General features: G+C 38.3%; 1 protein-coding gene and 1 pseudogene across 1 annotated transcript in view; one reads left to right on the forward strand and one right to left on the reverse strand.

Moving 5' to 3' along the window:
* Nucleotides 1-450: 450 nt before the first annotated feature.
* Nucleotides 451-27073, reverse strand: part of Acyp2 (acylphosphatase 2, muscle type) — a 143617-nt gene continuing 116994 nt past the window's right edge. Inside the window, exon 4 of the mRNA NM_029344.3 lies at nt 451-898. Within this exon, the coding sequence (NP_083620.1) occupies nt 784-898 (115 nt within the window). The 3' untranslated portion in view covers nt 451-783. The remainder of the gene's footprint in view (nt 899-27073) is intronic.
* Nucleotides 22754-24046, forward strand: Gm12096 (predicted gene 12096; annotated as a pseudogene).

The following is a 27073-nucleotide window of genomic DNA, read 5'->3' on the forward strand; positions in this document are numbered from 1 at the left end:
TGAAACTAGCTCTTCTAGCTGCTATCACCAAGCTTGCCTATCAATACCACAGAACAATGAAGTCAAGGATACCAAGTCAAACTTTGTACTAAATCAGGCTCGAGTTTAAGCACAGTTTTGCATACTAACTCTCTATTGCTATTACTTTCTGGTTATGGTGATTATCATACAATTTTATTTTAACTGTTTTTAGGACTAATCACTCAACCATTTTGTTTTGTTTTGTTTTTTGTTTTTCAAGACAGGGTTTCTCTGTGTAGCCTTGGCTGTCTTAGAACTCACTCTGTAGACCAAGCTGGCCTCAAACTCAGAAGTCTGCCTGCCTCTGCCTCTCAATTGCTGGGATTAAAGACATGCACCACCACTGCACGGCTAATACTCAACCTTAATAGTAAATTATTATTTAGAAGACATTAAAAGTCAGCCTATTAGGCAACAGTACACAAAGGTAATTTTAGTTAATTTTATTTTATGTCTAGCCAAAATAACATATATACTGTAATATAAAATAACATATATACTATAATATTTTTATATGAATGACTCCATAAAACAACATTGTACTTGAATGTTCATATCAGATAATTTATAATGACATTTTATTTTATAATATTTAGTTTCTGCTTGCTAAAACATAGGTGAGTAAATGTTTTCAGTTTCAGACATTTCAGTAATGTATAATTCCAGAAGAGACACTTTCCATTTTTAACTCTCCTACTATTATGAATCTAAGAATGTTTTATTTTCTATAACATAAGCAGTGCAATTGATATTTTTCTTCCATTAATATCGAATACTAAAATCAGAGTATTCCAATTTAGAGATTGTTTTTTCGTTAGAAAAGTCGGCCCGGTCGATGCGAGAACTAGGACTCCCAACCTTGCTCAGCCAGGACTTCCTATAAACAGAAACAAATAGAAATGAGTATACAGAGTACACACAGAGTTAATAAAATGTGCCATAAGGAAGTTCACATTTGCAATGTAACTTTTGCATAAAATGTTTTATAATTTGTCTTACATGCTGATGAAAATGTTACAATGAAATACATTACTCATTATACCAAACTTAATTAAAATAAACAAATAAATTTGCTTACATTGTATATGCTGTTGTAAGAATATAGTATTAATAGTATAATACATAGTTGCACATAGACAAAGAAAGGAAATAATTTAAGCAACTTAGTTCATGTTAGGGTTATTCTCCCTACCCAAATCCCCAACAACAGCAACAAAAACAGCCAATCAACCAAACAAACAAACTCTTCAAGGTCAGTATTACCTTGCTCTTAATTTTCAAAATACTTTTATAAAGTGGTCAGTAATAAAAAATAATTCACCATTCATTCATTCATTCATTCAGCAATTCACTATTCTTTTCATTACCAAGTATATGGTAGACTTATATGTGTATTATATATGTGTGTGTGTATGTATGTATGTTATGTATGTATGTGTATGTACACATGCTATATATAGAGAAAACATTATGAAAAAGAAAAGACAATTTCTGTAAAACATCAAATAAAATTATATGATCTTTCTTTCATATCTAATACTGTTCTTACCATATACATTAGCAAAGTTACTGCACTGCATGAAATAACCTAATTGTTCTGAAAACATTTTTCTGCTTATTCAGAGAAGTTGTTAATCCTAATGTATTAGCAAGACCTATGATTTAATTTGTGCATTTGAGTATTGTGGACACTTGACCTGGTCCTCTGGCCTTACAGTCTTTGTTTCTTCTGCGATGCCCCCTGGGCCTTAGGTGTACAGATTGCATTATAGATAGATCATCTGGGGATGGGGTTCCGAGGTCAGCGTCTGTAACTACCTTATTTGGCACCACCTTTTACTACCAGGCTCTGAGTGAAGACACTAGCATCTAGACTGTCAGGCCTGTTGGCGGAAGCCTGCTAATCTTGGGTTGGCTTGCTTTGGCTTTTTGAGGTCTCTTGTTTAAGTGCCTAGTTCTGGCCTTTCTGGGTAACGGGGCACAGAAGGAAGAAGGGAATGTCGAAGGAGGAAATAAATTAAAAGAAAAAGGCACACACACAGAGAGAGAGAGAGAGAGAGAGAGAGAGAGAGAGAGAGAGAGGAAACATTACCTTTGATAGGCTCTTTAGAAAGTCTAAAATCCAAGTAATAAAAATGAAAAAAGAATGTAAATCAGAAAAATCTATTGACAGAATGATATTATTTGATAGCCATTCCAATGCAATGTATTTTAAGTGTTTTGTGTAGAGATTTTTTAATGAAAATAATTTTTGTTTCTTTTTATTTCTTTACCAAAACCACATTGGCTTTAACAATGACACAGTAGCAACAGAAGGAGTATTTTCATTATATATGTATTTCTTACATGTTTGATGAGGATTATAGATGTGAGAAGAATTTTTAGGGAAGGAAAATCACAGTGATCTTGCATGAATGACTTCCAAGCAACTTCAGGCCATCTTTGCATTATGAATAAGTAAAACACAGTGTTGGTGAATATCAAATGACTAGGGAAAGAGCTCTTTGTCTAATACATTATACTATACTATAATACTATATATAATGCTACGTATTATTATTGTTTTTATTATTATTATTATTATTATTATTATTATTATTATTATTATATTGTGTATTCATGCATGGGTGTGTTTGTATATATTTGTGTGTGTATGTATATGTGTGTGTCCGTGTATTTGTATGTGTGTGTGTGTGTTTGCATTACTATTCAGGCAGTCACCAACCCTCAGCCACATTGCAGTTTCTGGAACATTCTCTGTAATTCTTTGTGGCAGATGGTGGATATTTAGCCGTCAGATACAGTAAGCGCCACTCATTCATGGACTTGGCAGCAGCAAAGCAGCCATCTGTAGTCTTTGAAAATAAGCTTAGGCTACTGACTTCCCAGGGTCAGTGTGAAAGGGCCTTGCTATATAATTGCTTATGTGTTCTTGATGATGTGCCTCCTTGACACTAGTATGCATGGTCTAAGACAGACTCGGTCTTGTTACTGGATTTTGATATCATTACTAGATATAACATTGAAGGAATGGGTCTATGTCTTCCTCAGGTCTATAGATCTCATGCCTGACTGGGTATTCTAGGTCCTGTAACATCCACATGCAGAAAGAAACCCTGAGTATTGACTCAAATTTGATTTTATATCACATGAAACAAAAGCTTTAAAATATAGTTTGAAAGCTAAAAAGAACTTTTGCCCATGGTATTCTTCTATGAAATAACATAAGTAATGGGCATAGTTGTCCTCTCAAAGGTTGCTGGAGGCCTTGGGACTGACTAATGACCCCTCTACCCCACCCCCTGCTCCCACCTATGCCTGTGAAACAAGGTGATTCATTGCAATTAGTTCATTTATTTTTAACAGCTCCTCCAATTTTCCTTCATTTCTTGTGAGTGAGTTTATGTAGAACAGAAATAAACACAGTGACTGGCTTTACTTGGTGCCATTCTCACAACATGGCAAGGGTAGCAAGTTCATCCTGCAAGCCCAGTCACAGATATGCTGCTATCTTCTAAGAATAGCATGTGGTTGTTAATGAGATATATAAAAGTCTTAGTGTATTTTCCTTAGTACTTCAAAAGATAGACAAACACCCGCTCACTATTTATTGTACCAATTGAGGGTTTTCAAGCCTTTTACTGGACAAGATCTCTTTTTATAATATTTTATTTCTTAGTTGAGAATTCTTTGTTTAGCTCTGTACCCCATTTTTAAATAGGGTTATATGATTTTCTGGAGTCCAACTTCTTGAGTTCTTTATATATATTGGATAATAGTCCTTTATTGGATTTAGGATTGGTTAAGATCCTTTCCCAATCTGTTGGTGGCCTTTTTGTCTTATTGACGGTGTCTTTTGCCTTACAGAAGCTTTATAATTTTATGAGGTCCCATTTGTCCTTTCCCAATCTTACAGCACAATCCATTGCTGTTCTGTTTAGTAATTTTTCTCCTGTGCCCATATCTTCGAGGATTTTCCCTAGTTTCTCCTCTATAATTTTCAGTGTCTCCGGTTTTATGTGGAGTTCTTTGATCCACTTAGACTTGACCTTAGTACAAGGAGATAAGAATGGATCAATTCACAATCTTCTACATGATGACCGCTAGTTGTGCCAGCACCATTTGTTGAAAATGCTGTCTTTTTACCACTGGATGGTTTTAGCTCCCTTGTCAAAGATCAAGTGACAATAGGTGTGTGGGTTCATTTCTGGGTCTTCAATTCTATTCCATTGGTCTACCTGTCTATTGCTATACCGGTTTTTTCTTTTCTTTCTTTCTTTCTTTTTTTTTTTTATCACAATTGCTCTGTAGTACAGCTTGAAGTCAGGCATGGTAATTCCACTAGAGGTTCTTTTATTCCAACTAGAGGTTGGAATTTTGATGGGGATTGCATTGAATCTGTAGATTGCTTTTGGCAAGATAGCCATTTTTACTGTATTAATCCTGCCAATCCATGAGCATGGGAGATCTTTCCATTTTCTGAGATGTTCTTTGATTCCTTTCTTCAGAGACTTGAAGTTCTTATCATACAGATCTTTCACTTCCTTAGTTAGAGTCACACCCAGGTATTTTATATTATTTGTGATTATTGTAAAGGGTGTTGTTTCCCTAATTTCTTTCTCAGCTTGTTTATCCATTTTGTAGAGAAAGGTCACTAATTTGTTTGAATTAATTTTATATCCAGCTACTTCACCGAAGCTGTTTATCAGGTTTAGGAGTTCTCTGGTCGAATTTTTAGGGTCACTTATATATACTATCATATCACCTGCAAATAGTGATATTTTGACTTCTTCCTTTCCAAATTGTATTCCTTTGATCTCCTTTTGTTGTCTAATTGCTGTGGCTAGAACTTCAAGTACTATATTGAATAGGTAGGGAGAAAGTGGGCAGGATTGTTTAGTCCCTGATTTTAGTGGGATTGCTTCAAGCTTTTCTCCATTTAATTTGATGTTGGCTACTGGCTTGCTGTATACTGCTTTTATTATGTTTAGGTATGTGCCTTGAATTCCTGATCTTTCCAAGACTTATATCATGAAGAGGTGTTTGATTTTGCTTTCTCAGCATCTAACGAGATGATCATATGGTTTTTGTCTTTGAGTTTGTTTATATAGTGGATTACGTTGACAAGTTTCCGTATATTAAACCTTCTCTGCATCCCTGGGATGAAACCTAATTGATCATGATGGATGATTGTTTTGATGTGATCTTGGATTAAGTTTCTCAGGATTTTATTGAGTATTTTGCATCAATATTCATAAGGGAAATTAGTCTGAAGTTCTCTTTCTTTGTTGGGTCTTTATGTGGTTTAGGTATCAGAGTAATTGTGGCTTCATAGAATGAATTGGGTAGAGTACCTTCTGTTTTTATTTTGAGGAGAGTTGGAATTAGGTCTTCTTTTTTTTTTTTTTCAGTTGAGCCAATAGTTTTTTTTTTAAATTTTTTATTAGGTATTTAGCTCATTTACATTTCCAATGCTATACCAAAAGTCCCCCATACCCACCCACCCCCAATCCCCTACCCACCCACTCCCCCTTTTTGGCCCTGGCGTTCCCCTGTACTGGGGCATATAAAGTTTGCGTGTCCAATGGGCCTCTCTTTCCAGTGATGGCCGACTAGGCCATCTTTTGATACATATGCAGCTAGAGTCAAGAGTTCCGGGGTACTGGTTAGTTCATAATGTTGTTCCACCTATAGGGTTGCAGATCCCTTTAGCTCCTTGGGTACTTTCTCTAGCTCCTCCATTGGGAGCCCTGTGATCCATCCATTAGCTGACTGTGAGCATCCACTTCTGTGTTTGCTAGGCCCCGGCATAGTCTCACAAGAGACAGCTACATCTGGGTCCTTTCAGCAAAATCTTGCTAGTGTATGCAATGGTGTCAGCGTTTGGATGCTGATTATGGGGTGGATCCCTGGATATGGCAGTCTCTACATGGTCCATCCTTTCATCTCAGCTCCAAACTTTGTCTCTGTAACTCCTTCCAAGGGTGTTTTGTTCCCACTTCTAAGGAGGGGCATAGTGTCCACACTTCAGTCTTCATTTTTCTTGAGTTTCATGTGTTTAGGAAATTGTATCTTATATCTTGGGTATCCTAGGTTTTGGGCTAATATCCACTTATCAGTGAGTACATATTGTGTGAGTTCCTTTGTGAATGTGTTACCTCACTCAGGATGATGCCCTCCAGGTCCACCAATTTGGCTAGGAATTTCATAAATTCATTCTTTTTAATAGCTGAGTAGTACTCCATTGTCTAGATGTACCACATTTTCTATATTCATTCCTCTGTTGAGGGGCATCTGGGTTCTTTCCAGCTTCTGGCTATTATAAATAAGGCTGCTATGAACATAGTGGAGCATGTGTCCTTCTTACCAGTTGGGGCATATTCTGGATATATGCCCAGGAGAGGTATTGCTGGATCCTCTGGTAGTACTATGTCCAATTTTCTGAGGAACCGCCAGACGGATTTCCAGAGTGGTTGTACAAGCCTGCAATCCCACCAACAATGGAGGAGTGTTCCTCTTTCTCCACATCCTCGCCAGCATCTGCTGTCACCTGAATTTTTGATCTTAGCCATTCTGACTGGTGTGAGGTGGAATCTCAGGGTTGTTTTGATTTGCATTTCCCTGATGATTAAGGATGTTGAACATTTTTTCAGGTGCTTCTCTGCCATTCGGTATTCCTCAGGTGAGAATTCTTTGTTCAGTTCTGAGCCCCATTTTTTAATGGGGTTATTTGATTTTCTGAAGTCCACCTTCTTGAGTTCTTTATATATGTTGGATATTAGTCCCCTATCTGATTTAGGATAGATAAAGATCCTTTCCCAATCTGTTGGTGGTCTTTTTGTCTTATTGACGGTGTCTTTTGCCTTGCAGAAACTTTGGAGTTTCATTAGGTCCCATTTGTCAATTCTCGATCTTACAGCACAAGCCATTGCTGTTCTGTTCAGGAATTTTTCCCCTGTGCCCATATCTTAAAGGGTTTTCCCCACTTTCTCCTCTATAAGTTTCAGTGTCTCTGGTTTTAAGTGGAGTTCCTTGATCCACTTAGATTTGACCTTAGTACAAGGAGATAAGTATGGATCGATTCGCATTCTTCTACATGATAACAACCAGTTGTGCCAGCACCAATTGTTGAAAATGCTGTCTTTCTTCCACTGGATGGTTTTAGCTCCCTTGTCAAAGATCAAGTGACCATAGGTGTGTGGGTTCATTTCTGGGCCTTCAATTCTATTCCATTGGTCTACTTGTCTGTCTCTATACCAGTACCATGCAGTTTTTATCACAATTGCTCTGTAGTAAAGCTTTAGGTCAGGCATGGTGATTCCACCAGAGGTTCTTTTATCCTTGAAAAGAGTTTTTGCTATCCTAGGTTTTTTGTTATTCCAGATGAATTTGCAAATTGCTCCTTCTAATTCCTTGAAGAATTGAGTTGGAATTTTGATGGGAATTGCATTGAATCTGTAGATTGCTTTTGGCAAGATAGCCATTTTTACAATGTTGATCCTGCCAATCCATGAGCATGGGAGATCCTTCCATCTTCTGAGATCTTCTTTAATTTCTTTCTTCAGAGACTTGAAGTTTTTATCATACAGATCATTCACTTCCTTAGTTAGAGTCACGCCGAGATATTTTATATTATTTGTGACTATTGAGAAGGGTGTTGTTTCCCTAATTTCTTTCTCAGCCTGTTTATTCTTTGTATAGAGAAAGGCCATTGACTTGTTTGAGTTAATTTTATATCCAGCTACTTCACCGAAGCTTTTTATCAGGTTTAGGAGTTCTCTGGTGGAATTTTTGGGGTCACTTATATATACTATCATATCATCTGCAAAAAGTGATATTTTGACTTCCTCTTTTCCAATTTGTATCCCCTTGATCTCCTTTTGTTGTCGAATTGCTCTGACTAATACTTCAAGTACTATGTTGAAAAGGTAGGGAGAAAGTGGGCAGCCTTGTCTAGTCCCTGATTTTAGTGGGATTGCTTCCAGCTTCTCTCCATTTACTTTGATGTTGGCTACTGGTTTGCTGTAGATTGCTTTTATCATGTTTAGGTATGGGCCTTGAATTCCTGATCTTTCCAGAACTTTTATCATGAATGGGTGTTGGATCTTGTCAAATGCTTTTTCTGCATCTAACGAGATGATCATGTGGTTTTTGTCTTTGAGTTTGTTTATATAATGGATTACATTGATGGATTTTCGTATATTAAACCATCCCTGCATCCCTGGAATAAAACCTACTTGGTCAGGATGGATGATTGCTTTAATGTGTTCTTGGATTCGGTTAGCGAGAATTTTATTGAGGATTTTTGCGTCTATATTCATAAGGGAAATTGGTCTGAAGTTCTCTATCTTTGTTGGATCTTTCTGTGGTTTAGGTATCAGAGTAAGTGTGGCTTCATAGAATGAGTTGAGTAGAGTTCCATCTACTTCTATTTTGTGGAATCGTTTATGCAGAACTGGAATTAGATCTTCTTTGAAGGTCTGGTAGAACTCTGCACTAAACCCGTCTGGTCCTGGGCTTTTTTTGGCTGGGAGACTATTTATAACTGCTTCTATTTCTTTAGGGGATATGGGACTGTTTAGAAGGTTAACTTGATCCTGATTCAACTTTGGTACCTGGTATCTGTCCAGAAATTTGTCCATTTCGTCCAGGTTTTCCAGTTTTGTTGAGTATAGCCTTTTGTAGAAGGATCTGATGAGTCTGCCTGGCTTGGGAGGCGGCCTCAGCCTCAGCAGCAGAATTAGGTCTTCTTTGAAGGTCTGATAGAACTCTATACTAAACCCATCTGGTCCTGGGCTTTTTTTGCTTGGGAGACTATTAATTACTGCTTCTTCTTTTTTTTTTTTTTAAAGAGTTAGTTATTTATTTATTATATATAAGTACACTGTAGCTGTCTTCAGACACTCCAGAAGAGGGAGTCAGATCTCGTGATCAGATGGTTGTGAGCTACCATGTGGTTGCTGGGATTTGAACTCTTGACCTTCGGAAGAGCAGTCGCGTGCTCTTACCCACTGAGCCATCTCACCAGCCCCTTAATTACTGCTTCTATTTCTTGAGGGGATGTGGGGCTGTTTAGAAAATGTTCCAACTTGTAATAAGGACACATGCTCCACTATGTTCATAGCAGCCTTATTTATAATAGCCAGAAGCTACAGAAAATATGCTACATTTACACAATGGAGTACTACTCAGCTATGAAAAACAATGAATTTATAAATTCTTAGGCAAATGGATGGATCTGGAGGATAGAATCCTGAGTGAGGTAACCCAATCACAAAAGAACACACATGGTATGTACTCAGTGATAAGTGGGTATTAGCCCAGAAACTTAGAATACCCAAGATACAATTTGCAAAACACATGAAACTCAAGAAGGAAGACCAAAGTGTGGATACTTTGTTCCTTCTTAGAATGGGGAACAAAATACCTATGGAAGGAGTTATAGTGACAAAGTTTGGAGCTGATATGGAAGGAATGACCATCCAGAGACTGCCTCACCTGGGGATCCATCCCATAAACAACCACCAAACCCAGACACTATTGCATATGCCAGCAAGATTTTGCTGACAGGACCCTGATATAGCTGTCTCATATGAGGATATGCCAGTGCCTGGCAAATACAGAAGTGGATGCTTACAGTTATCTATTAAATGGAATACAGGGCCCACAATGAAGGAGCTAAAGAAAGTACTCAAGGAGCTAGAGGGGTCTGCAACTCTATAGGAGGAACAACAATATGAACTAACCAGTACCCCCCAGAGCTTGTGTCTCTAGGTGAATATGTAGCATCCCTATCAGGCCATCAAAGGGAAGAGAGGCTCTTGGTCTTGTGAAGATTATATGCCCCAGAACAGGGGAATGCCAGGGCCAGGAAGTGGGAGTGGGTGGCTTTGGGAGCAGAGCTTGGGGGAGGGTATAGGGGACTTTCTGGATAGCATTTGAAATGTAAATGGAGAAAATATCTAATAAGAAAATGTAAAAAAGAACCAAATAAAAAACCCCCCAAAACCAATATTTTATAAGAAAGCTCTATGATTTATAGCACAGTTTTTGTCTTTGAAACAGGATAATGTGTGTGTGTGTGTGTGTGTGTGTGTGTGTGTGTGTGTGTGGTGTGTGTGTGTGTGTACAGAAAACCAATCTATAATTAAAGGAACTCAGGACATTTCATGCTGTAAACTCAGGTTGAAAACTGCCCTATTAACCTACCATTGAGCAAAGTTACAGAAAGTAAAGTCTATGGAGAAATCACATACGGAAACAGCACCAGCAACACTGCCTCCCCTGTGTTTCAAGTGAGTATTACCTGCAGAAAGTAGGAGTGTGTGAGTTCCTAGGTGATGTGAAAACTGCTATCTAACTACTACCCTTGACTGAAACAAGGAGATGAAATTAAAGCACTAGAAAGCTAACATTAGCAATAATTCATAGCAGTTCTATTTCCTGGAACTCAAGTGGAATTATCCTTTCAGATATCTCTGAAGTGAAAAAGCAGACAGTAAGAAAAGACAGCAAATGAATTAGAAGCTAATGTGGTACTTGCCAATCTCAACCTTTTGAGCTAGCATTCATAGTGGAAAGACAGTGCATAACATTTGTGTTATTCTTGCTTATCAAACAGGCCTCTTTATTCAGTTATATGTGAATAAATATTTTATTATAAAAATAAATTTTTAAATAGTATTTTGATAACATGCCAAAAAATTTGTCCAGGAAACCCCAAATCATGCACAATTAACCTGAAACTAGATTCTTCATCTTTAAAAAGAGAGTCCTACTACTGTCATCACAGAGATCATGGAAAGGCTGAAGACCGTGTTTGGTTGTGAATCACTTAATCGAACATCTAGGTCACATAGTAGGCTCTTAATAAGTGTTACTGAAGTCAAGTGTCCACTGCCTTTTCTCATTTAGAAAGCTCTGGGATCTCCAGAGTTATGTACTTCTAGGGAAATTCCATCCCCAAGGCCCCCTAGTCTTGGCAGAAGCACTTCTCAGCTGTAGCGTAGACTGTCCTGTCACCCAGCATCTTCAAATTAGTAAGTCTGGGAAACTATCCTGGGATAATTCAGGTCAAAGTTCAAAATTCATGTAGATATCACTGACTGTAAAAGCCTAAATTACATTTGAAATCTTAAGTCCAAGGCAATTCAGGGAAATGTAGCTCCTAACTTTGTTGGGTCTGAAATAAAAGAACAGCAAAAGGAGTTTGGACTGGAAGTTGAGGAGGTAAACATACCGTGCTACTGTTGTTCAATAAAACCATATGCTATGGGATTCAGAAGTAGTAGATGTCTTTTGTTTGTTACTAGTGTTCAGTTTTTACTCTCTAATTTTGCCGGAGCCAGCTCCTCATATCTGAAGGAACTCCAGCATCGTTGAGTCAACTGAATAGAAGCAGAAACATACAGGTAAAGGAACTTCCAAATGCTGCTGGGACCAAGTAAAAAGTAAACTGAAGAGTGGTTTGTGAACCTTCGCAAGACAGCATTACTGATGCGGTTTGAGTGGAAACCAGGTTAGAACTGTTTGAGGGGTGATGGTGGAGCAAGAAATGGAGACAGCAAGAACAGACAAAGCTCCTGAGCTGTCTGACTATAGAAGGGGAGACACTGTAGAAGAAGAGACAGAACAGCTTCAGAGAGCTTCGGGGTTCTGCTGATGGCCAGTCCAGCCAGCCTAGATTTCGAATTCAATACCTTTGGATATCTCTGAACATCCTGTCCCAGAAGTGTACTGAGGAGGGCTGTATTAAGGACACACAGTTCAGTATGTTCTCTGTCCCAGATATGTTAAGATCTATTCCTACAGGAAGGAAGCCAAATGAAAAAATGAGTTGGCCAGACACTCTTGTATTTTTAACCTTTACCCTGACTTTTCCATTTTCCTCAAAAAAAATGCTCTTAAGCAAATTGAGGCTAATGCCATTAGCAGATGGAGGACTATTAGCCAGTTTAGAGTCAAGTGCAAGCCCACCCATAGCAGAGGTCCTACGGTAAGCATCTTTATGGACTTCTTCCTAGCTCTATTTTGTGCTCCTCCCTTATTTTCATTCTTAAGTATCCACTCTCTTGTTAGCAGCTTAATATGTTCTTACACATCATTTTAAAATCTATATGGAAGAAAACAACAGTATAATAGATATATAAAGATATGATCCCTTCCCCTTCCCTGATACTAATTCTGTAACTGTCTCAATGGAAACCACAGGTTATCTATAGACTTGTGTTTTATGACCAACTTTGCTAGAGACCCTTTTCCACTAAAGGAAGGAACACAATGTTCTTCTATCACAAAAACATGTAGTTTTAGGACAGTGGGCTCTGCAATCGCAATCCAGCTCTTGGTCCAGAAAGACTGGAGTCAGACTGGACTGATTCTCCGAGGGCTGTGCCTGTGTGCAAGCAGACGCATCCCCTTGGCAATCAATCACTCTGAAAACAGTTTGCAGACAAAGGAATCTCATGTCCTAACAGATAGTTTGTACAAAATCATTATGTGCATACTTACACTTTTATTTTCAATCATTCATTCAGCCCCACATGTGTCAAGCTAAATATGTCACATTCTGCCCCAAATGTGTCATAGTCAGCTCCAAATGCATGAAATAGTGAAAACACAATTTAAGCCCAGCATTGAGGCAAATACCCAGTTAACATGTGCTTCATTTCCAGGGAAACTTGGGTCTCCTGGGCAGAAATTATAAAGAAAAATACTAAAAATTTATAGCAAGATAATTTTAGCTTAGGATATTATAGCTTACTTTTAGACCTAGGATATAAATCAAGAAGCATATAAACAAAAACCATAAAAAGGATGCTTGCTTGCCTCTGTTACAACTCACTTATTCGAAAAAAGAAAATAATTAGCTTGTAGGGCCTAATTACTCTTTTATAACTTTTGTTTAAATACATTTAATTGAATTTGTCTAGAGAAAAAAAATACAGAACTTGAAGCATTTTCCACAATCATGTTGATTTTTCCATCAAAGCTCCTGGCTTTCTCACCAGGCATTCTAATTTGTAATAATACGGTCCTATTTTTCATTTTAGGCTTTACCCCATAGTTCCAGAGTCTAGAATTAACCCCTATATCACAAAACTGAGCACAGGAGCTTCTCCAAACCCTCCTATGACTTCTGTCACATACTCTCTTGCTGTTCTAGTTCTAAGATAAATTTTGTTTAGCCTCCACTATCAATTCATCTGTACCTGTCTTGGGTATTGTTCATCTCATAGCCTATTTACCCACATAGTTATTTATGTTCACATAAAACCTATGAATGATGCATCTGTGAACCATGCATTGTGCACTCTGGTACCACCATTGACATAGTTTATATATGCTACTTAATTTCAGATAAATTGAATTCATTTAGGTAAGAAGCTTTCTGAAACCGGAAGTGTGAGATTTTTGGGAATTGAAATCGAACCTTTTGTTTTAAGCTGTAACAACAAGGTTAATTATAACTGGACTCTGTGGTGCCAATGATCCTTCTTAGTGGGAGTTCTTTTTACTTTGCTGAGACCTTTGGCTTAATTCATCTCCCTCTTTACTCCCTGACTTAGCAGGAAAGCTTTAGATAGATGTATGCCCACTGAGTCCACTTGATTGTTCAGATCTATCACCTCTACCTGCTTCCATGCCTCTGCCCATTCTCATACCCCTTACCCAATGTGTTCTCTTGCATCCTAGAACCTGCCAGGATGTCAATAGTTATAGGTTGTTAGCCATCTGTACAGCCCATCAACTTTGGTTTGAATTTTATTTTCATGTCTCTCTTCTTTTTCATCCTTATCACACCCAAAGTCAAGCTCTTATCTGTTTGCCAGAAATACAAATTAAACTTGCTTCTGAGGCACAGAGAAGTCTTAGCAACTGCTGTGGAAGACTTGAAATTTGTCCCTTTCCTACCAGTGTTTGGCTCCATACATCTTTTATTGTTGGATCTCATTGAGTTGCAGTGAAGTCTCAGAAAGAAAGTAAAAACCAAAAATCACAATTTGTATATCATCTTTATTACAGTTAAAATTTATCTTAAAATAGCCACAAAAGATGTGTCAAATGCTTAATAAGAGTCATTAAAGGGGCTGGAGAGATGGCTCAGAGGTTAAAAGCACTGACTGCTTTTCCAGATGTCATGAGTTCAATTCCCTGCAACCACATGGTGACTCAAAACCATCTGTAATAGAATCTGATGCCCTCTTCTGGTGTGTCTGAAGACAGCTACAGTGTACTCATATAAATGTAATAAAGAAATCTTTTTTAAAAAAAGAGTTATTAAATACCTATTCTGTACTCTGTGTTAGGCAAACAAGGCAATCAGGAAGACTGCCTGTCTCCAGTGAACTCTAGTCTGATGGGAGAGACACATGATTATAATGTGGCAAGATGACACAATGACAAAGAATGCATGACATGTGGGATGCCTGGGAAGCATAAGTTTTGTTGGAAGACTTGTATATTGCGATGAAAACTTAGGAAAGGATAAATTAGACATTTGAAAACAAGGAGTATGCCTGGAGAATGTATGTTTGTAACCTCTTTAAAGTAATTTATCTACACAAGGATGGGAAAGGAGAATTGTGTAATCATTGAAGTTTCAGCTTTTTCTTACAGCAAGGATGCATGCTGTATAAATGTAAATGTAAGATATATAATAAGCAACATAGCAATTGTTTTATAAGCTACTGTAATATGTAGGTCTAAGGATATGCTTAATGTTGCATTTTATTGATTAAGTGCTAATTAATAAGAATTTATATTGTCAGAACTTACTTGCTCTTACCAAATGTTCTATTAGGCAAGCCAAGCAGAGCTGGATGTTTGTCATCAAGCAGAGTATGTTGACACTCCCATTTACATACACGGAACTCATTTAGTATGTTGGCTTTTATAGATCTGCTCCATCATTGTTGTGTTTGGTATTTCTTAGAAAGGTCAGTGTTCAATACTGAGGCCATCTATGCATTGACAGCTACCAGGTTTTCTGGCAGCACAGCCCTAAATGTGTTGAAATAAAACACAGAATTTGCCACTCTAAAAATATTCTATAATTTTAGGGAAAATTGAAAAAACTGTTTCTCTTGACTTAATATTGGAAACTAGAAGTCTAGTGGTTGTGTTCTCTTTTCTTTTCTTTTCTTTTTTTTTTTTAAAGAATTATTTGTTTATTGTATGTACATTTGTATACTGCAGCTGTCTTCAGACACACCAGAAGAAGGCATCAGATCCCATTACAGAGAGTTGTGAGCCACCATGTGGTTGCTGGGATTTGAACTCAGGACCTCTGGAAGAGCAGTCAGTGCTCTTAGCCGCTGAGCCATCTCTCCAGCCCCGTGTTCTCTTTTCAAAGTTAACAGCTGCAGAGACTTATCCATGTCAGTTCCCATGGTACTGTATCTTTTTTTTCTTAGTTCTGTGACAGGGCTGCATTTAGCCTCGGATGGCATGGAACTGACTATGAAGCTAAGGCTAAATTTCTGATTCTCTTGTTTCCACCTCTTAAGTGCTGCAGTCACAAGCATGCATCACCAGGATTTACAAAAAGCCTTACCTTAGTAAATACAGGGAGAGTGGCTACATTAAGCTCATCTAGTAGAGCTGGATCATTTCAAAGCACATTTGATTAGAGTACTTAGTAAAATCAAGTTATTTAGGAGAGGAAGTTCTGTTTTCTTCTTCATGTACTATCTTACAGAGAACTTTAAAATAATATTAAGGACAGTTAATATGGTTTAGAGAATTCTAGACCATTTCAGTGCAGGTTGCCATGGTGTTATTTTTTTTTTTAAATAGCTGAGCCCTGTTCTTTCTTTGGTACCATAAAATAACATTAAAAATATAAAACATGTCCATATTATAAATACCTTATTACTTAGATTTAATTAACATATTTTTCTTTTCCTGTGCTTAGACAAGAATGTTTAACCCATTGGAATATGGTAAACAAATTTTAGCAAGTAAAGCCAATTCTTTTTTTTTTTTTTCTTTTTCCTTTTTCCTTTTTCTTTCCCTGTAACATTGTTAGGTTGCTCTGAGTATTTCAGTTTGTCACATGACATTAAAAGCACCATACCCATGGAAGCAGAAACTGGACCTGAGATGTCACCCTCCTCTTTTGTGTCTATGTTAGATACTGCCCCTAGCCTCTATAATGTTTTAAATTCCCACATATAAAGTGGCTTATATAAAACAGATTGACTATTGCTCTATGCACTATCCATCCATTGGTGCAGGAACTCAATAGGAAAAAAAAAAAAGATATCCTAATGTTAGTTCATTTTCAACAAGAAATGGTTTAAATCCCCTGGGCTTTTCTTTTAGTTTAGAGAACAAAGGTTTTATGGTCTCAGTATGATGTTGATCTTTATAAAGCTCAAGAGATCTTTATAAAACTAAACATTTGTGTGCGCTGCAAGTTCTTGATTTTAGTTCTTAAAATAACTGCTGTAACTATTGGTGATACAGCTCTTCCTTCCCTGCTTTTATTGGCTAAGGATGAAATATGCTCAGGAGTATTCAGGCGTAAAGATGTAGCAATATCAAGTAATGATGCCTGAGATAAACTGTGTATCTCCTAGGCACTGTGTACCTTCCTTTGGATTTTTTTTTCATAACAGAAGAACATTCTAGGGTCTCAGGAGGTGGCAATAAGAACAAATTAAAATACGGAAAGTATGGCTGTTGTGATGAATTTGCAATCTTTAAGATATTTAGAATGCACATTTAACATCAGGATCAGTCTGTAAAAATTGGATTCTGTTATTGAACTATTTCATATATGCAGATTAGGAAGATGACGTGGCCCAGATAAACCATGTCAGAGGCATGACATAACCAGAATGTAGACTCTACCTGCTATTCAGGGCAAGCCATTTGTTCATAATTCAGTGTTTAGATAATTTTGGACACACTACTTAACCACTAAGACATCAAAGAGCTAGCATTGTTTGAAGGCAAGCACAGGGAGAATGCAGTCCTGAGATAGACTCAGGACTATCTGCTGTTGACTTACTAAGAAAGGAAGAGACACATGCTCCTAGAATAAGGACGCAGGTGAGCTGGCCTAGCTCCTCAATCATTTCCTAGTTTCTAACAGCCTCTAGCAAAATCCAAGGTCAATCTAGTTTCTAGGAAATAAAAAGTCTACCAGGTCACAGAAGTCTAGAGCCACAGCTATACACAGACACTTCACTATTCCATTTCTTATGGCTTCTTCAGACCTACCATGGGCAGGCTACACCTGTTAATACCTGTTTCTTCAACCCTGATATTTAATTATTTCAATACAATAGTAACAATACAATCATTGATCACTGATCACCATAACAGATGTAACAATAATTTAAAAGATTGAAGCATTTTGAGAATGATCATAATGTTTCACTAAGGCTGTTAAGAAATTTCAGTGGGTGAGGACACTTGCCACCAACCCTGATGACTGAGGATCAGGATACACATGCTTAAAAGAGAAAACCAATGCTTATAACATGTCCTCTGATCTCCACATATGCACTGTGGCATGTGCATATGTGCACATATACACAAATATAAATGCAAAAACAAAATCAAAATGAAATGCCCAGATAAAAACATCTTTTGCATACAAAACATGTCATTGAGGAAATGGTGCTAATGGTTTTATTAGAGGCAAGGGTTGACAAGCCTTTAGTTCATAAAAGCATAACAAAATGGGGCATCTCTATGTACTTCATACGCTTGTTATAACTCTTGATCACGATGGCTCATATGGAGTGCTCAGCATGGCACCTGACGCACAGGTTAAGAAAGAGGTGTTTCACAGATGACCTCCTCAGGTAAGGGACTGACAGTTGCATGCAAACTTTCTGACTCTCCAGCCTAGTATTCTTTCCAGTACACAAACAAGGACCACTTCCTTTAATAAGACGAGATTAAAACACGATCATCCGCAGTATTCTGTGTCTAGAAATCCTATGACATCTATTAAATTTATTAGCGTATGTGAAAGTGATTGCATTATTGTAAAACTAACATAATTAAGGTCTTTATCATATTAACTACCAGCTAAATAATACAATAAAAAGGATAAGAACAACCCCTTTTTGAATTAGCAAAATAGGGGTTGGACAGATGGTACAGCAGTGAAGAGCACTCGTTGATCCTGCAAAGAACTCAGGTTTTGTTTTACAGCACCCACACGGTTGTTTAGCACCCTCCACAACTCCTGTCACAGGGGACTCAGCACTCTTCTAACTTCTGCAGGCATCAGGCATGTGTGTGGTACATATATGTACATGCAGGTAAAACATTCATATATATAATATAAAAAAATCAATCTAAATAGGGAGATAACCTCCATATAACATTTATAAGATATTTTCTTTAAAAATGTATGTGCTGTATATAAGTAAAACTGCTAAGTTTATCAATTTTCACTGTGTTATTTACTGCTTGTTAAATAATACAGTTTCACCTTAACAAAAAGACTATGAGTTAATGTTAGTTTAGCAATCTGTGAGTTATGACAATAATTAAGTCATGACTGGGGATGGCCAAAGGTAGATGTTTGCCTGAGCATGTATGAAACTGTTCAATCCCCAGCCTGGAGGGGATCCCCTAATTCTTTCTGAGAAGCCAGGGCCAGAAGTACATTAGTTCCCTTCATTTAAGAGATGATGGAAAGCTAGGCGTGGTGGCGCATGCCTTTAATCCCAGCACTCAGGAGGCAGAGGCAGGCAGATTTCTGAGTTCGAGGCCAGCCTGGTCTACAAAGTGAGTTCCAATACAGCCAGAGCTATACAGAGAAACCTTGTCTCGAAAATCAGAGAGAGAGAGAGAGAGAGAGAGAGAGGGGAGATGGAAAAACTACAATAAACATTTGGATCTTCTGGAAATTTTACAACATTTTTCTCCATGCTCCCTCCTTTTTAAGGAGCATCCCTAGAGATGAGAAAAGTTGTCTTTCACAAATCCTGCTGTAACGTGTTTAAGGAGATTAAGAGAATACAAATTTGCAAAGAAGAAGTCAGGTACCATTATTTGCAGATGATATTATATTATACATAAGTGACACCAAAAATTCTACCAGAGAACTTATACAGCTGATAAACAACTTTATTACAACTTGTTAATCAAACAAATAAGTAGCCCTCCTTTATACAAATGATAAACTTGCTGAGAATGAAATTAGAGAAACAACATCTTCCACAATAGTCGCAAATAATGTAAAATATCTTGGGGTAATTCTAACCAAACAAGTGAAAGATCTATATGACAAGAACTTCCAAGTCTCTCAAAAAAGAAAACAAAGAAGACCTCAGAATATGAAGAGATCTCCCATGCTCATGTATTGGTAGAATTAACATAGTAAAAATGACCATCCTACCTGTCTTAGTTAGGGTTTTACTGCTGTAAACAAATTCCATGATCAAGGCAGTTCTTATAAAAACAGCATTTTGTAGGGGCTGGTTTACAGGTTAAGAAGTTCAGTCCATTATCATAAAGGCAGGAGCATGGCAGCATCTAGGCAGTCATGGTGCAGGCAGAACTGAGAGTTCTACATCTTCATCTGAAGGCTGCTGGTGGAAGACTCAATTCCAGACAGCTAGGAGTACAGTCTTAAAGCCCATGCCCACATTGACACACCGACTCTAACAAGGCCATACCTGCTTCAACAAGGCCACACCTCCAAATAGTGCCACTCCCTGGGATGCGCATATACAAACCATCATACTGCCAAAAGTAATCTACAGTTTTAAAGAAATCTCCATCAAAATTCTAGCACACTTCTTGAAAGACACAGGAAGAACAATTCTCAATTTCATATGGAAAAACAAAAAACTCAGGACAGCAAAAACATTTTTTTTCTTTTTTCTTTTTTTCTCTTTTTCTTTTTTCCAGACAGGGATTCTCTGTATAGCCCTAGCTGTCCTGGAACTCACTCTGTAGACCAGGCTAGCCTCGAACTCAGAAATCTACCTGCCTCTGCCTTCCCAGTGCTGGGATTAAAGGCCAGTGCCACCACTGCCTGGCAGCACAAACAATTCTTTTGTTTTGTTTTGTTTTGTTTTTCTTTTTCTTGGATATTTTCTTTAGTTAACTTCACTTGTTATCCCCTTTCCCGGTCCCCCGCCCCCAACCCCCCCCCCCCCCGCCCAAGCCCCAATCTCATCCCTCCTCCCCCTGTTCTATGAGGGTGTTCCTCCACCCACCCACTCCTGCCTCTGCTTCTCCACCCAGGAACATCACTGGACATCACTTACACTGGGACATCAAGCTTTCACAGGACCAAGAGCCTCTCCTCCCACTGATGCCCCACAAAGCCATCCTCTGCTATATATGCAGCTGGAGTCATGGATCCCTCCAAGTGTACTCCTTGGTTGGTGGTTCAGTCCCTGGGAGCTCTAGGGATCTGGTTGGTTGATATTATTGTTCTTCCTATGGGGTTGCAAACCCCTTCAGCTCCTTCAGTCCTTTCTCTGACTCCTCCCTTGGTGACCCTATTGGGGACATATATCAGGCTCCTGTCAGCATGTACTTCTTGGAATCCATAACAGTGTCTGGATTTGGTGACTGCATATGGGATAGATTCACTATGGAGAACATTCTTTGGATGGCCTTTCCTTCAGTTTTTGCTCTACACTTTCTCTCCATATTTGCTCCCGTGAGGGTTTTGTTTCCCTTTCGAAGAGGGAATGATGTACTTACACTTTGGTCTTCCTTCTTCTTGAGCATCATGCAGTCTATGAATTGTATCTTGGATATTCTGAGCTCTTGGACTAATATCCACTTATCAGTGAGTGCATATCAAGTGAGTTCTTTTGTGATTGGGTTACCTCACTCAGGATGATGTTTTATAGTTCCATCCATTTGCTGAAAAATTTCATGAATTAATTGTTTTTAATAGCTGAGTAGTACTCCATTGTGTAAATGTACCACATTTTCTGTATCCATTCCTCTGTTGAAGGATATCTGGGTTCTTTCTAGCTTCTGGCTATTATAAATAAGGCTGCTATGAACATACTGGAGCATGTGTCCTTATTACATGTATTCCTCAGTTGAGAATTTGTTTAGTACCATATTTGGTACTAAATTCTTTGTTTGCACCACATTTTTAGTAGGGTTATTTGGTTCTCTCAAGTCTAACTTCTTGACTTTGTAAATATTGGATATTAGCTCTCGATTGGATGCAGGGTTGGTAAAGATCTTTTCCCAATCTCTTGGTTGCCCTTTTGCCATATTGACAGTGTCCTTTGCCTTATAAAAGCTTTGCAATTTTATGAGGTCCCATTTGTCAACTCTTGATCTTAAAGCATAAGCTATTGGTGTTCTGTTCAGAAAAATTTCCCCTGTGCCCATGTGCTCAAGGCTCTTCCCCACTTTGTCTTCTATTAGTTTCAGTGTATCTAGTTTTACGTGGAGGTTCATGATCCACTTGGACTTGAGTTTTGTACAAGGAGATAAGAATGGATCAAATTGCAGTCTTCTACATGTTCACTGCCAGCTGAAGCAGCACCATTTGTTGAAAATGCTGTCTTTATGTCACTGGATGGTTTTAGGTTCTTTGTCAAAGATCAAGTGACCATAGGTGTGTGGGTTTATTTCTGGGCCTTCAATTCTATTCCATTGATCTGCCTGCTGTCACTATACCAATACCATGCATGTTTGTTGTTGTTGTTGTTGTTGTTTTGTTTTTTATCATTATTACTCTGTAGAACAGCTTGAGGTCAGGCATGGGGATTCCACCACATTTTCTTTTATTGTTGAGAATAGTTTTCACTATCCTGGTTTTTTTGTTGTTGTTGTTGTTCCAAATGAATTTGCAAATGGCTCTTTCTAACTCTGAAGAATTGAGTTGGGATTTTGATGGGGATTGCATTGAATCTGTAATTACTTTTGGCAAGATGGCCATTTTTACTATATTAATCCTGCCAATCCATGAGCATGGGAGATCTTTCCATATTCTGAGGTCTTCTTCCATTTCTTTCTTCAGAGACTTAAAGTTCTTGTCATACAGATCTTTGTCACTTGCTTGGTTAGAGTCACCCCAAGGTATTTTTTATTACTTGTGACTATTGTGAAGGGTGTGTTTTCCTAATTTCTTTCTCAGACTGTTTATCCTTTGAGTAGAGAAAGGCTACTGATTTGTTTTAATTTTATATCCAGTCACTTTACTGAACTTGTTTATCAGCTGTAAGAGTTCTCTGGTGGAATTTTTGGGGTCACTTATGTATATGATCATATCATCTGCAGATATTTTGATGTCTTCCTTTCCAATTTGTATTCCTTTCACTTTGTTTTGTTGTCTAATTTCTCTGGCTAAGACTTTGAATACTATATTGAATATTAAGCAGAGAGTGGGCAGCCATGTCTAGTCCCTGAATTTAGTGGGATTGCTTCAAGTTTCTCTCCATTTAGTTTGATTTGGCTACTGGTTTGCTGTATATTGCTTTTACTATGCTTAGGTGTGGGCCTTGAATTCCTGATCTTTCCAGGACTTTTAACATGAAAGAAAGAGTGTTGAATTTTGGCAAATGAATTTTCAGCATCTAATGAAAGATCATATATTTTTTCTTTGAGTTTATTTGTATAATGGATTATGTTGATGGATTTCCATATATTCAACCATCCCTTCATCCTTGGGATGAAGCCTACTTGATCATGATAGATGATTTTTTCGATGTCTTCTTGAATTTGGTTAGCAATAATTTTGTTGAGTATTTTTGCATCGATATCCATAAAGAAAGTGGCAGAACAAGTTTATATCTCTTCCTTGGCATTGCTAAAGACCTAAAACATTGCTGTCCTGGAGTTCCTATGGAAATTACTAATGCTTGGTGAATTTGTTGATGTGTTTGAGTGATTGATGTGTTTGCTATGCCACAGTCATGAACTGGTGTCAGTGTAGAAGCAGTTGATCCAGTGTTCCAAGACAAAATGTTGTGTATGCTGAGACAAACAGGAAGGCCAGAGATGGTTGTTGGTTAGTATCAGAGTTTCCCTGGCTTTGGCTGTTAGCTTTCTGGTGTGCATGTCAACACTCAGCAGAGCTCTGAAGCCTTGTCAGAGAGAGCTGTGGCAGTGGTTGTGGATCCCATTCAGAGTGTAAAAGGAAAGGTTGTTATTGATGCCTGTTACTGATCAATGCTAATATGATGGTCTTAGGACATGAACCAAGACAAATTACTTCAAATCTGGGCCACTTAAACAAGCCATCCATCCAGGCATTAGTTCACAGATTAAACAGACATTATTACTCCATCAATATTAATTACCGGAAAAATGAACTGGGACAGAAGATGCTGTTAAATTTGCATAAGAAGAGTTGGATGGAAGGATTGGCACTTCAGGACTACAGTGAACACTGTAAAGACAATGAATCAGTGGTAAAAGAGATGTTGAAATTAGCCTAGAATTATAATAAGGCTGAAGAAGAAGGAGGAGAGAGGAGGAGGAGGAGGAGGAGGAGGAGGAGGAGGAGGAGGAGGAGGAGGAGAAGGAGAAGGAGAAGGAGAAGGAGAAGGAGAAGGAGAAGGAGAAGGAGAAGGAGAAGGAGAAGGAGAAGGAGAAGGAGAAGGAGAAGGAGAAGGAGAAGAAGAAGAAGAAGAAGAAGAAGAAGAAGAAGAAGAAGAAGAAGAAGAAGAAGAAGAAGAAGAAGAAGAAGAAAAGAAGAAGAAGAAAAGAAGAAGAAGAAGAAAGAAGAAGAAGAAGAAAAGAGATGACACCTGAACAGCTGACAGTAAAGAATGCTGGCAAGCAGGATCCCAAACATCATTTGGAAGAACATGTGGATGTGCTTATGACTTCAAATATTGTCCAGTGTTTGCCAGCAATGTTGAATACCATTGTATTTACATAAAGTGATGTAGAGAGCTATCAGTGGCACTCTGAGTGTATTGTCCTTCCTTGTTCGTGACACTCACAGTCAAGGGACCTGAAGGTGGTCTGGTGAAGTATGAGACAGCTGTGCCACCTCCCGCCTCAGTTGTGCACTTGCTTCTGTTTATTTTGTCTGGGTTTTGCAGATTACAAAGTTTTTCAGTGAACAAATTTTGTTAAGATCCCATTTATTATTTGAAAAAAACCAGTAGCACAAATATATTTTGATTGTTGCTTACAAAATGAAATACATTTACAATCCAAAAAGAAAAAGAAAGATAACATCACATTCTGCTATTGAGTTTCTACCCTTGTATTTTTTGTGTTTTGTGTCAATATGTATTTCTAAAAATACCCCCTTTATAAAAAAATTCATCGTGCTTCTGTAATTGTAGCAGCCTCTCCAAGGAACTCTTTTTGTTTGGACAAATGATCAGAACTTTAATGGCTTCCTCAATCTGTCTCCATGATGGTGTCTGGGTTTGTCGAAGAGGAATGGATTAGTAATCTCTTGGCTCTGAGGGGGAAGAAAATTGCATGGTTATCATCAGCTCTGAGTTCCATTGCAAGGCTTGTTCTCTATCTGGATCTTTGGAGCCTTGGTGACTTTAATGCATAAATCCTTGGATGACGAAGGCCAGGGGTCCTTTCCAGTTGATTCTGCACAGTTCAGGGAAGCTCTTGGATTCTGGTAGTCAATAACTGTTACCAGCCTGGGGAAGCTTTATAACCTTCCTGCCCTAGCTTTCCAGCCAGCCTTTGAATTATGGTTTGCTGCATCTTTTCAGTGTGACAATCAGGGGTAGCACAGAGTGCTACTTCAGGTTGCCTCTGTTCAGCAGACTGCAGCTCTTCTGTTGATTCTCTTCTCCCTGTGCAAGTGGGAGTAGATGTCTACGTTTGGACATGTCCTCTTGGCTTTCTTAGCTCATTCTCAGACTCCCTATGGAGTTTGACCCAGACAAGGAAAGGGCAGCAGATAAGTTCCTCAGCTCTGACTTCTGTCTTCTTCACATAGTCCCTTTGGAGAAGGAAGTAGGAGTCTTTCTGCATCCCCTCTGCTTCCTTAGCATGTAGGTAGGTATGTCACAGAACATGTGTGGTCACAGTATAGCCTACAGGAGTCAGGTCTTGTCTTCCACTGTGTGAGGCAGGGGAATTGAATTTAAACTATCATATTTGACAGCAATCACCTTTACCAGAGTCATGTCACAGGTCCAAGCCTTTTTAGCTTTCGTATAGACGTGAATTAGATCCTGCTAAGATGCAGGATCCAATTAAGGCAATTCAGGAAAGGCTTAAAATTGTACTTTTTCAACAAGCTCCAGGTAAAGGCAATGCTGTTGAGTTTGGACTACACTTTTAGGATGAAATTGCTGGTTTTATGCCCCTTCATTTGAGAGGCATCCTTCTGCCTTTCTTTGAGGCTGTAATGGCAGAATGGCTCTGGGGCAAGGAAAAAATACAATCAGATAACATAATCTCTGCAATGCATGTCATCAATTTAATCATCATATCACTCCTTACAGACAGCATGTATAAAACAGATGAAGAAATCTTAGGGTCAAATAGGCTAAGTATTTGTCCAAAGTCCAACGGGTCATACCTGTGTCCTTTCTTCTCTCCTTGTTGCTTTTTGTCATCTGCCTCATCCAGCTTTAGGAAACAGGGCAGTGACAGTGTGCTTGCCTCGCACAATCCATTTAGGACCTGGGTTCAAGCCCCAGCACCACCCAAAACCAAAAACAACAAAACAATTTCTTTGGACCAGTGAGAGGGCTCAGTTGGGAAAAGTGCTTGCTTTTTAAAAAGAGGATAGTGATTATATTCTGACTCTCATTCTAATACAGATTTTTTTCATACATATACCAAAACACAGAAGAAACAATAGGATTAAATGGCTTTTTCTGTGTGAATGCATTTGTTTGTGTGTGCATGTGTGTGTCTTGCCAGTTAACATTCACTATACTTGCTTTCACTTCCTCCAGCTCTCAACTCATTCGATTAAATACCTAATATTCACTGGGGCTGGAGAGACAGATCAGCAGTTAAAAGCACTTTATGCTTTTACAGAAGACCTGGATTCAGTACCCAGCACCCACATGATTGCTCACAACCATCTGTAATGCCTTCTTCTGACCTCCCCAGGCACCAAGCACACCACGTTATGCACATATTCACATGCAGATGCACACACATACATATAAGTATTTTTTTAAATCTAATATTCATCCAGAACTCAAATTTTCCTCACTATACCCAGTATCTTTTATAGCTTTCCTGCCTCTGGAAATTATAGGTCTCTGAACCAAAATTATAGATCATTTCAAAACAACTTGCCATCTAAATGTACATTTTGTTTCATTTTAAAAGCATTCATTGTTTAGTTTATTTAGTTACACTTTTGTGAGTTCTCTAAATAGGGACAACTGGCATAAAGGCTGCTGTTTGGGCATTGTGTGGGAAGAGCACTGTAACAGTGTGGCATTTTGCTACTCTATGGCATTCACAGGAGGAGACCATTGGCAATGGTCACTGCACAGGTCTATTCATGGGCCTGTGTCTCTGCCTACCCATGGCTAGCTTGGGCTAGCCCTACCATTTGCCTCTGCCACCTTGGAGCTGGTCAGCTAAGGCAGGACTTCACAGACCTTCAGTATCTTACATTTTCAGGAGGCAATTACCTGTGCTGCTGTTTGAGCACATTAGAAAATAGCTACTCACAATTATTAACTTTCCTAAGGTAAATCACTACCTAAATTGTAGCAACACCCATGCTTCCTATATTTATATGATCCGTATGATCTCCTTAAGAGGCAGGAGCCTCTGCCACAGCAATAAAGCCACTGGGAAACCACTTACAATGTCTATGTAACCATTCCCTCTACAAATGGTTTAATAGACTTTCTATGGGAAACAGGAAATTAACAATATGTTTCTTCTCTGGCCTAACACCAGTCTTTTCAATTTCTCAATTTCCAAAACTGGGCAGCCTAGTCCAATGAACAATAGTTCTGAACAAACAAGGTTATTTAAAGTGTTAAATGACCTGTGAGGGCACTCGTTCAGGACAAGTGAGAACTCAGTAACACTGTTAGAGGAGTCAAGGAAGAACATGGCTATAATTCACAGGGTCTTTTCTTTCCTCCTATACTGGCTTTACCTCTGTAACATGTTTTTTGTTTGTTTC

Source organism: Mus musculus, chromosome 11 (assembly GCF_000001635.26).
Source record: "Mus musculus strain C57BL/6J chromosome 11, GRCm38.p6 C57BL/6J".
Taxonomy (NCBI): Eukaryota; Metazoa; Chordata; class Mammalia; order Rodentia; family Muridae; genus Mus; species Mus musculus.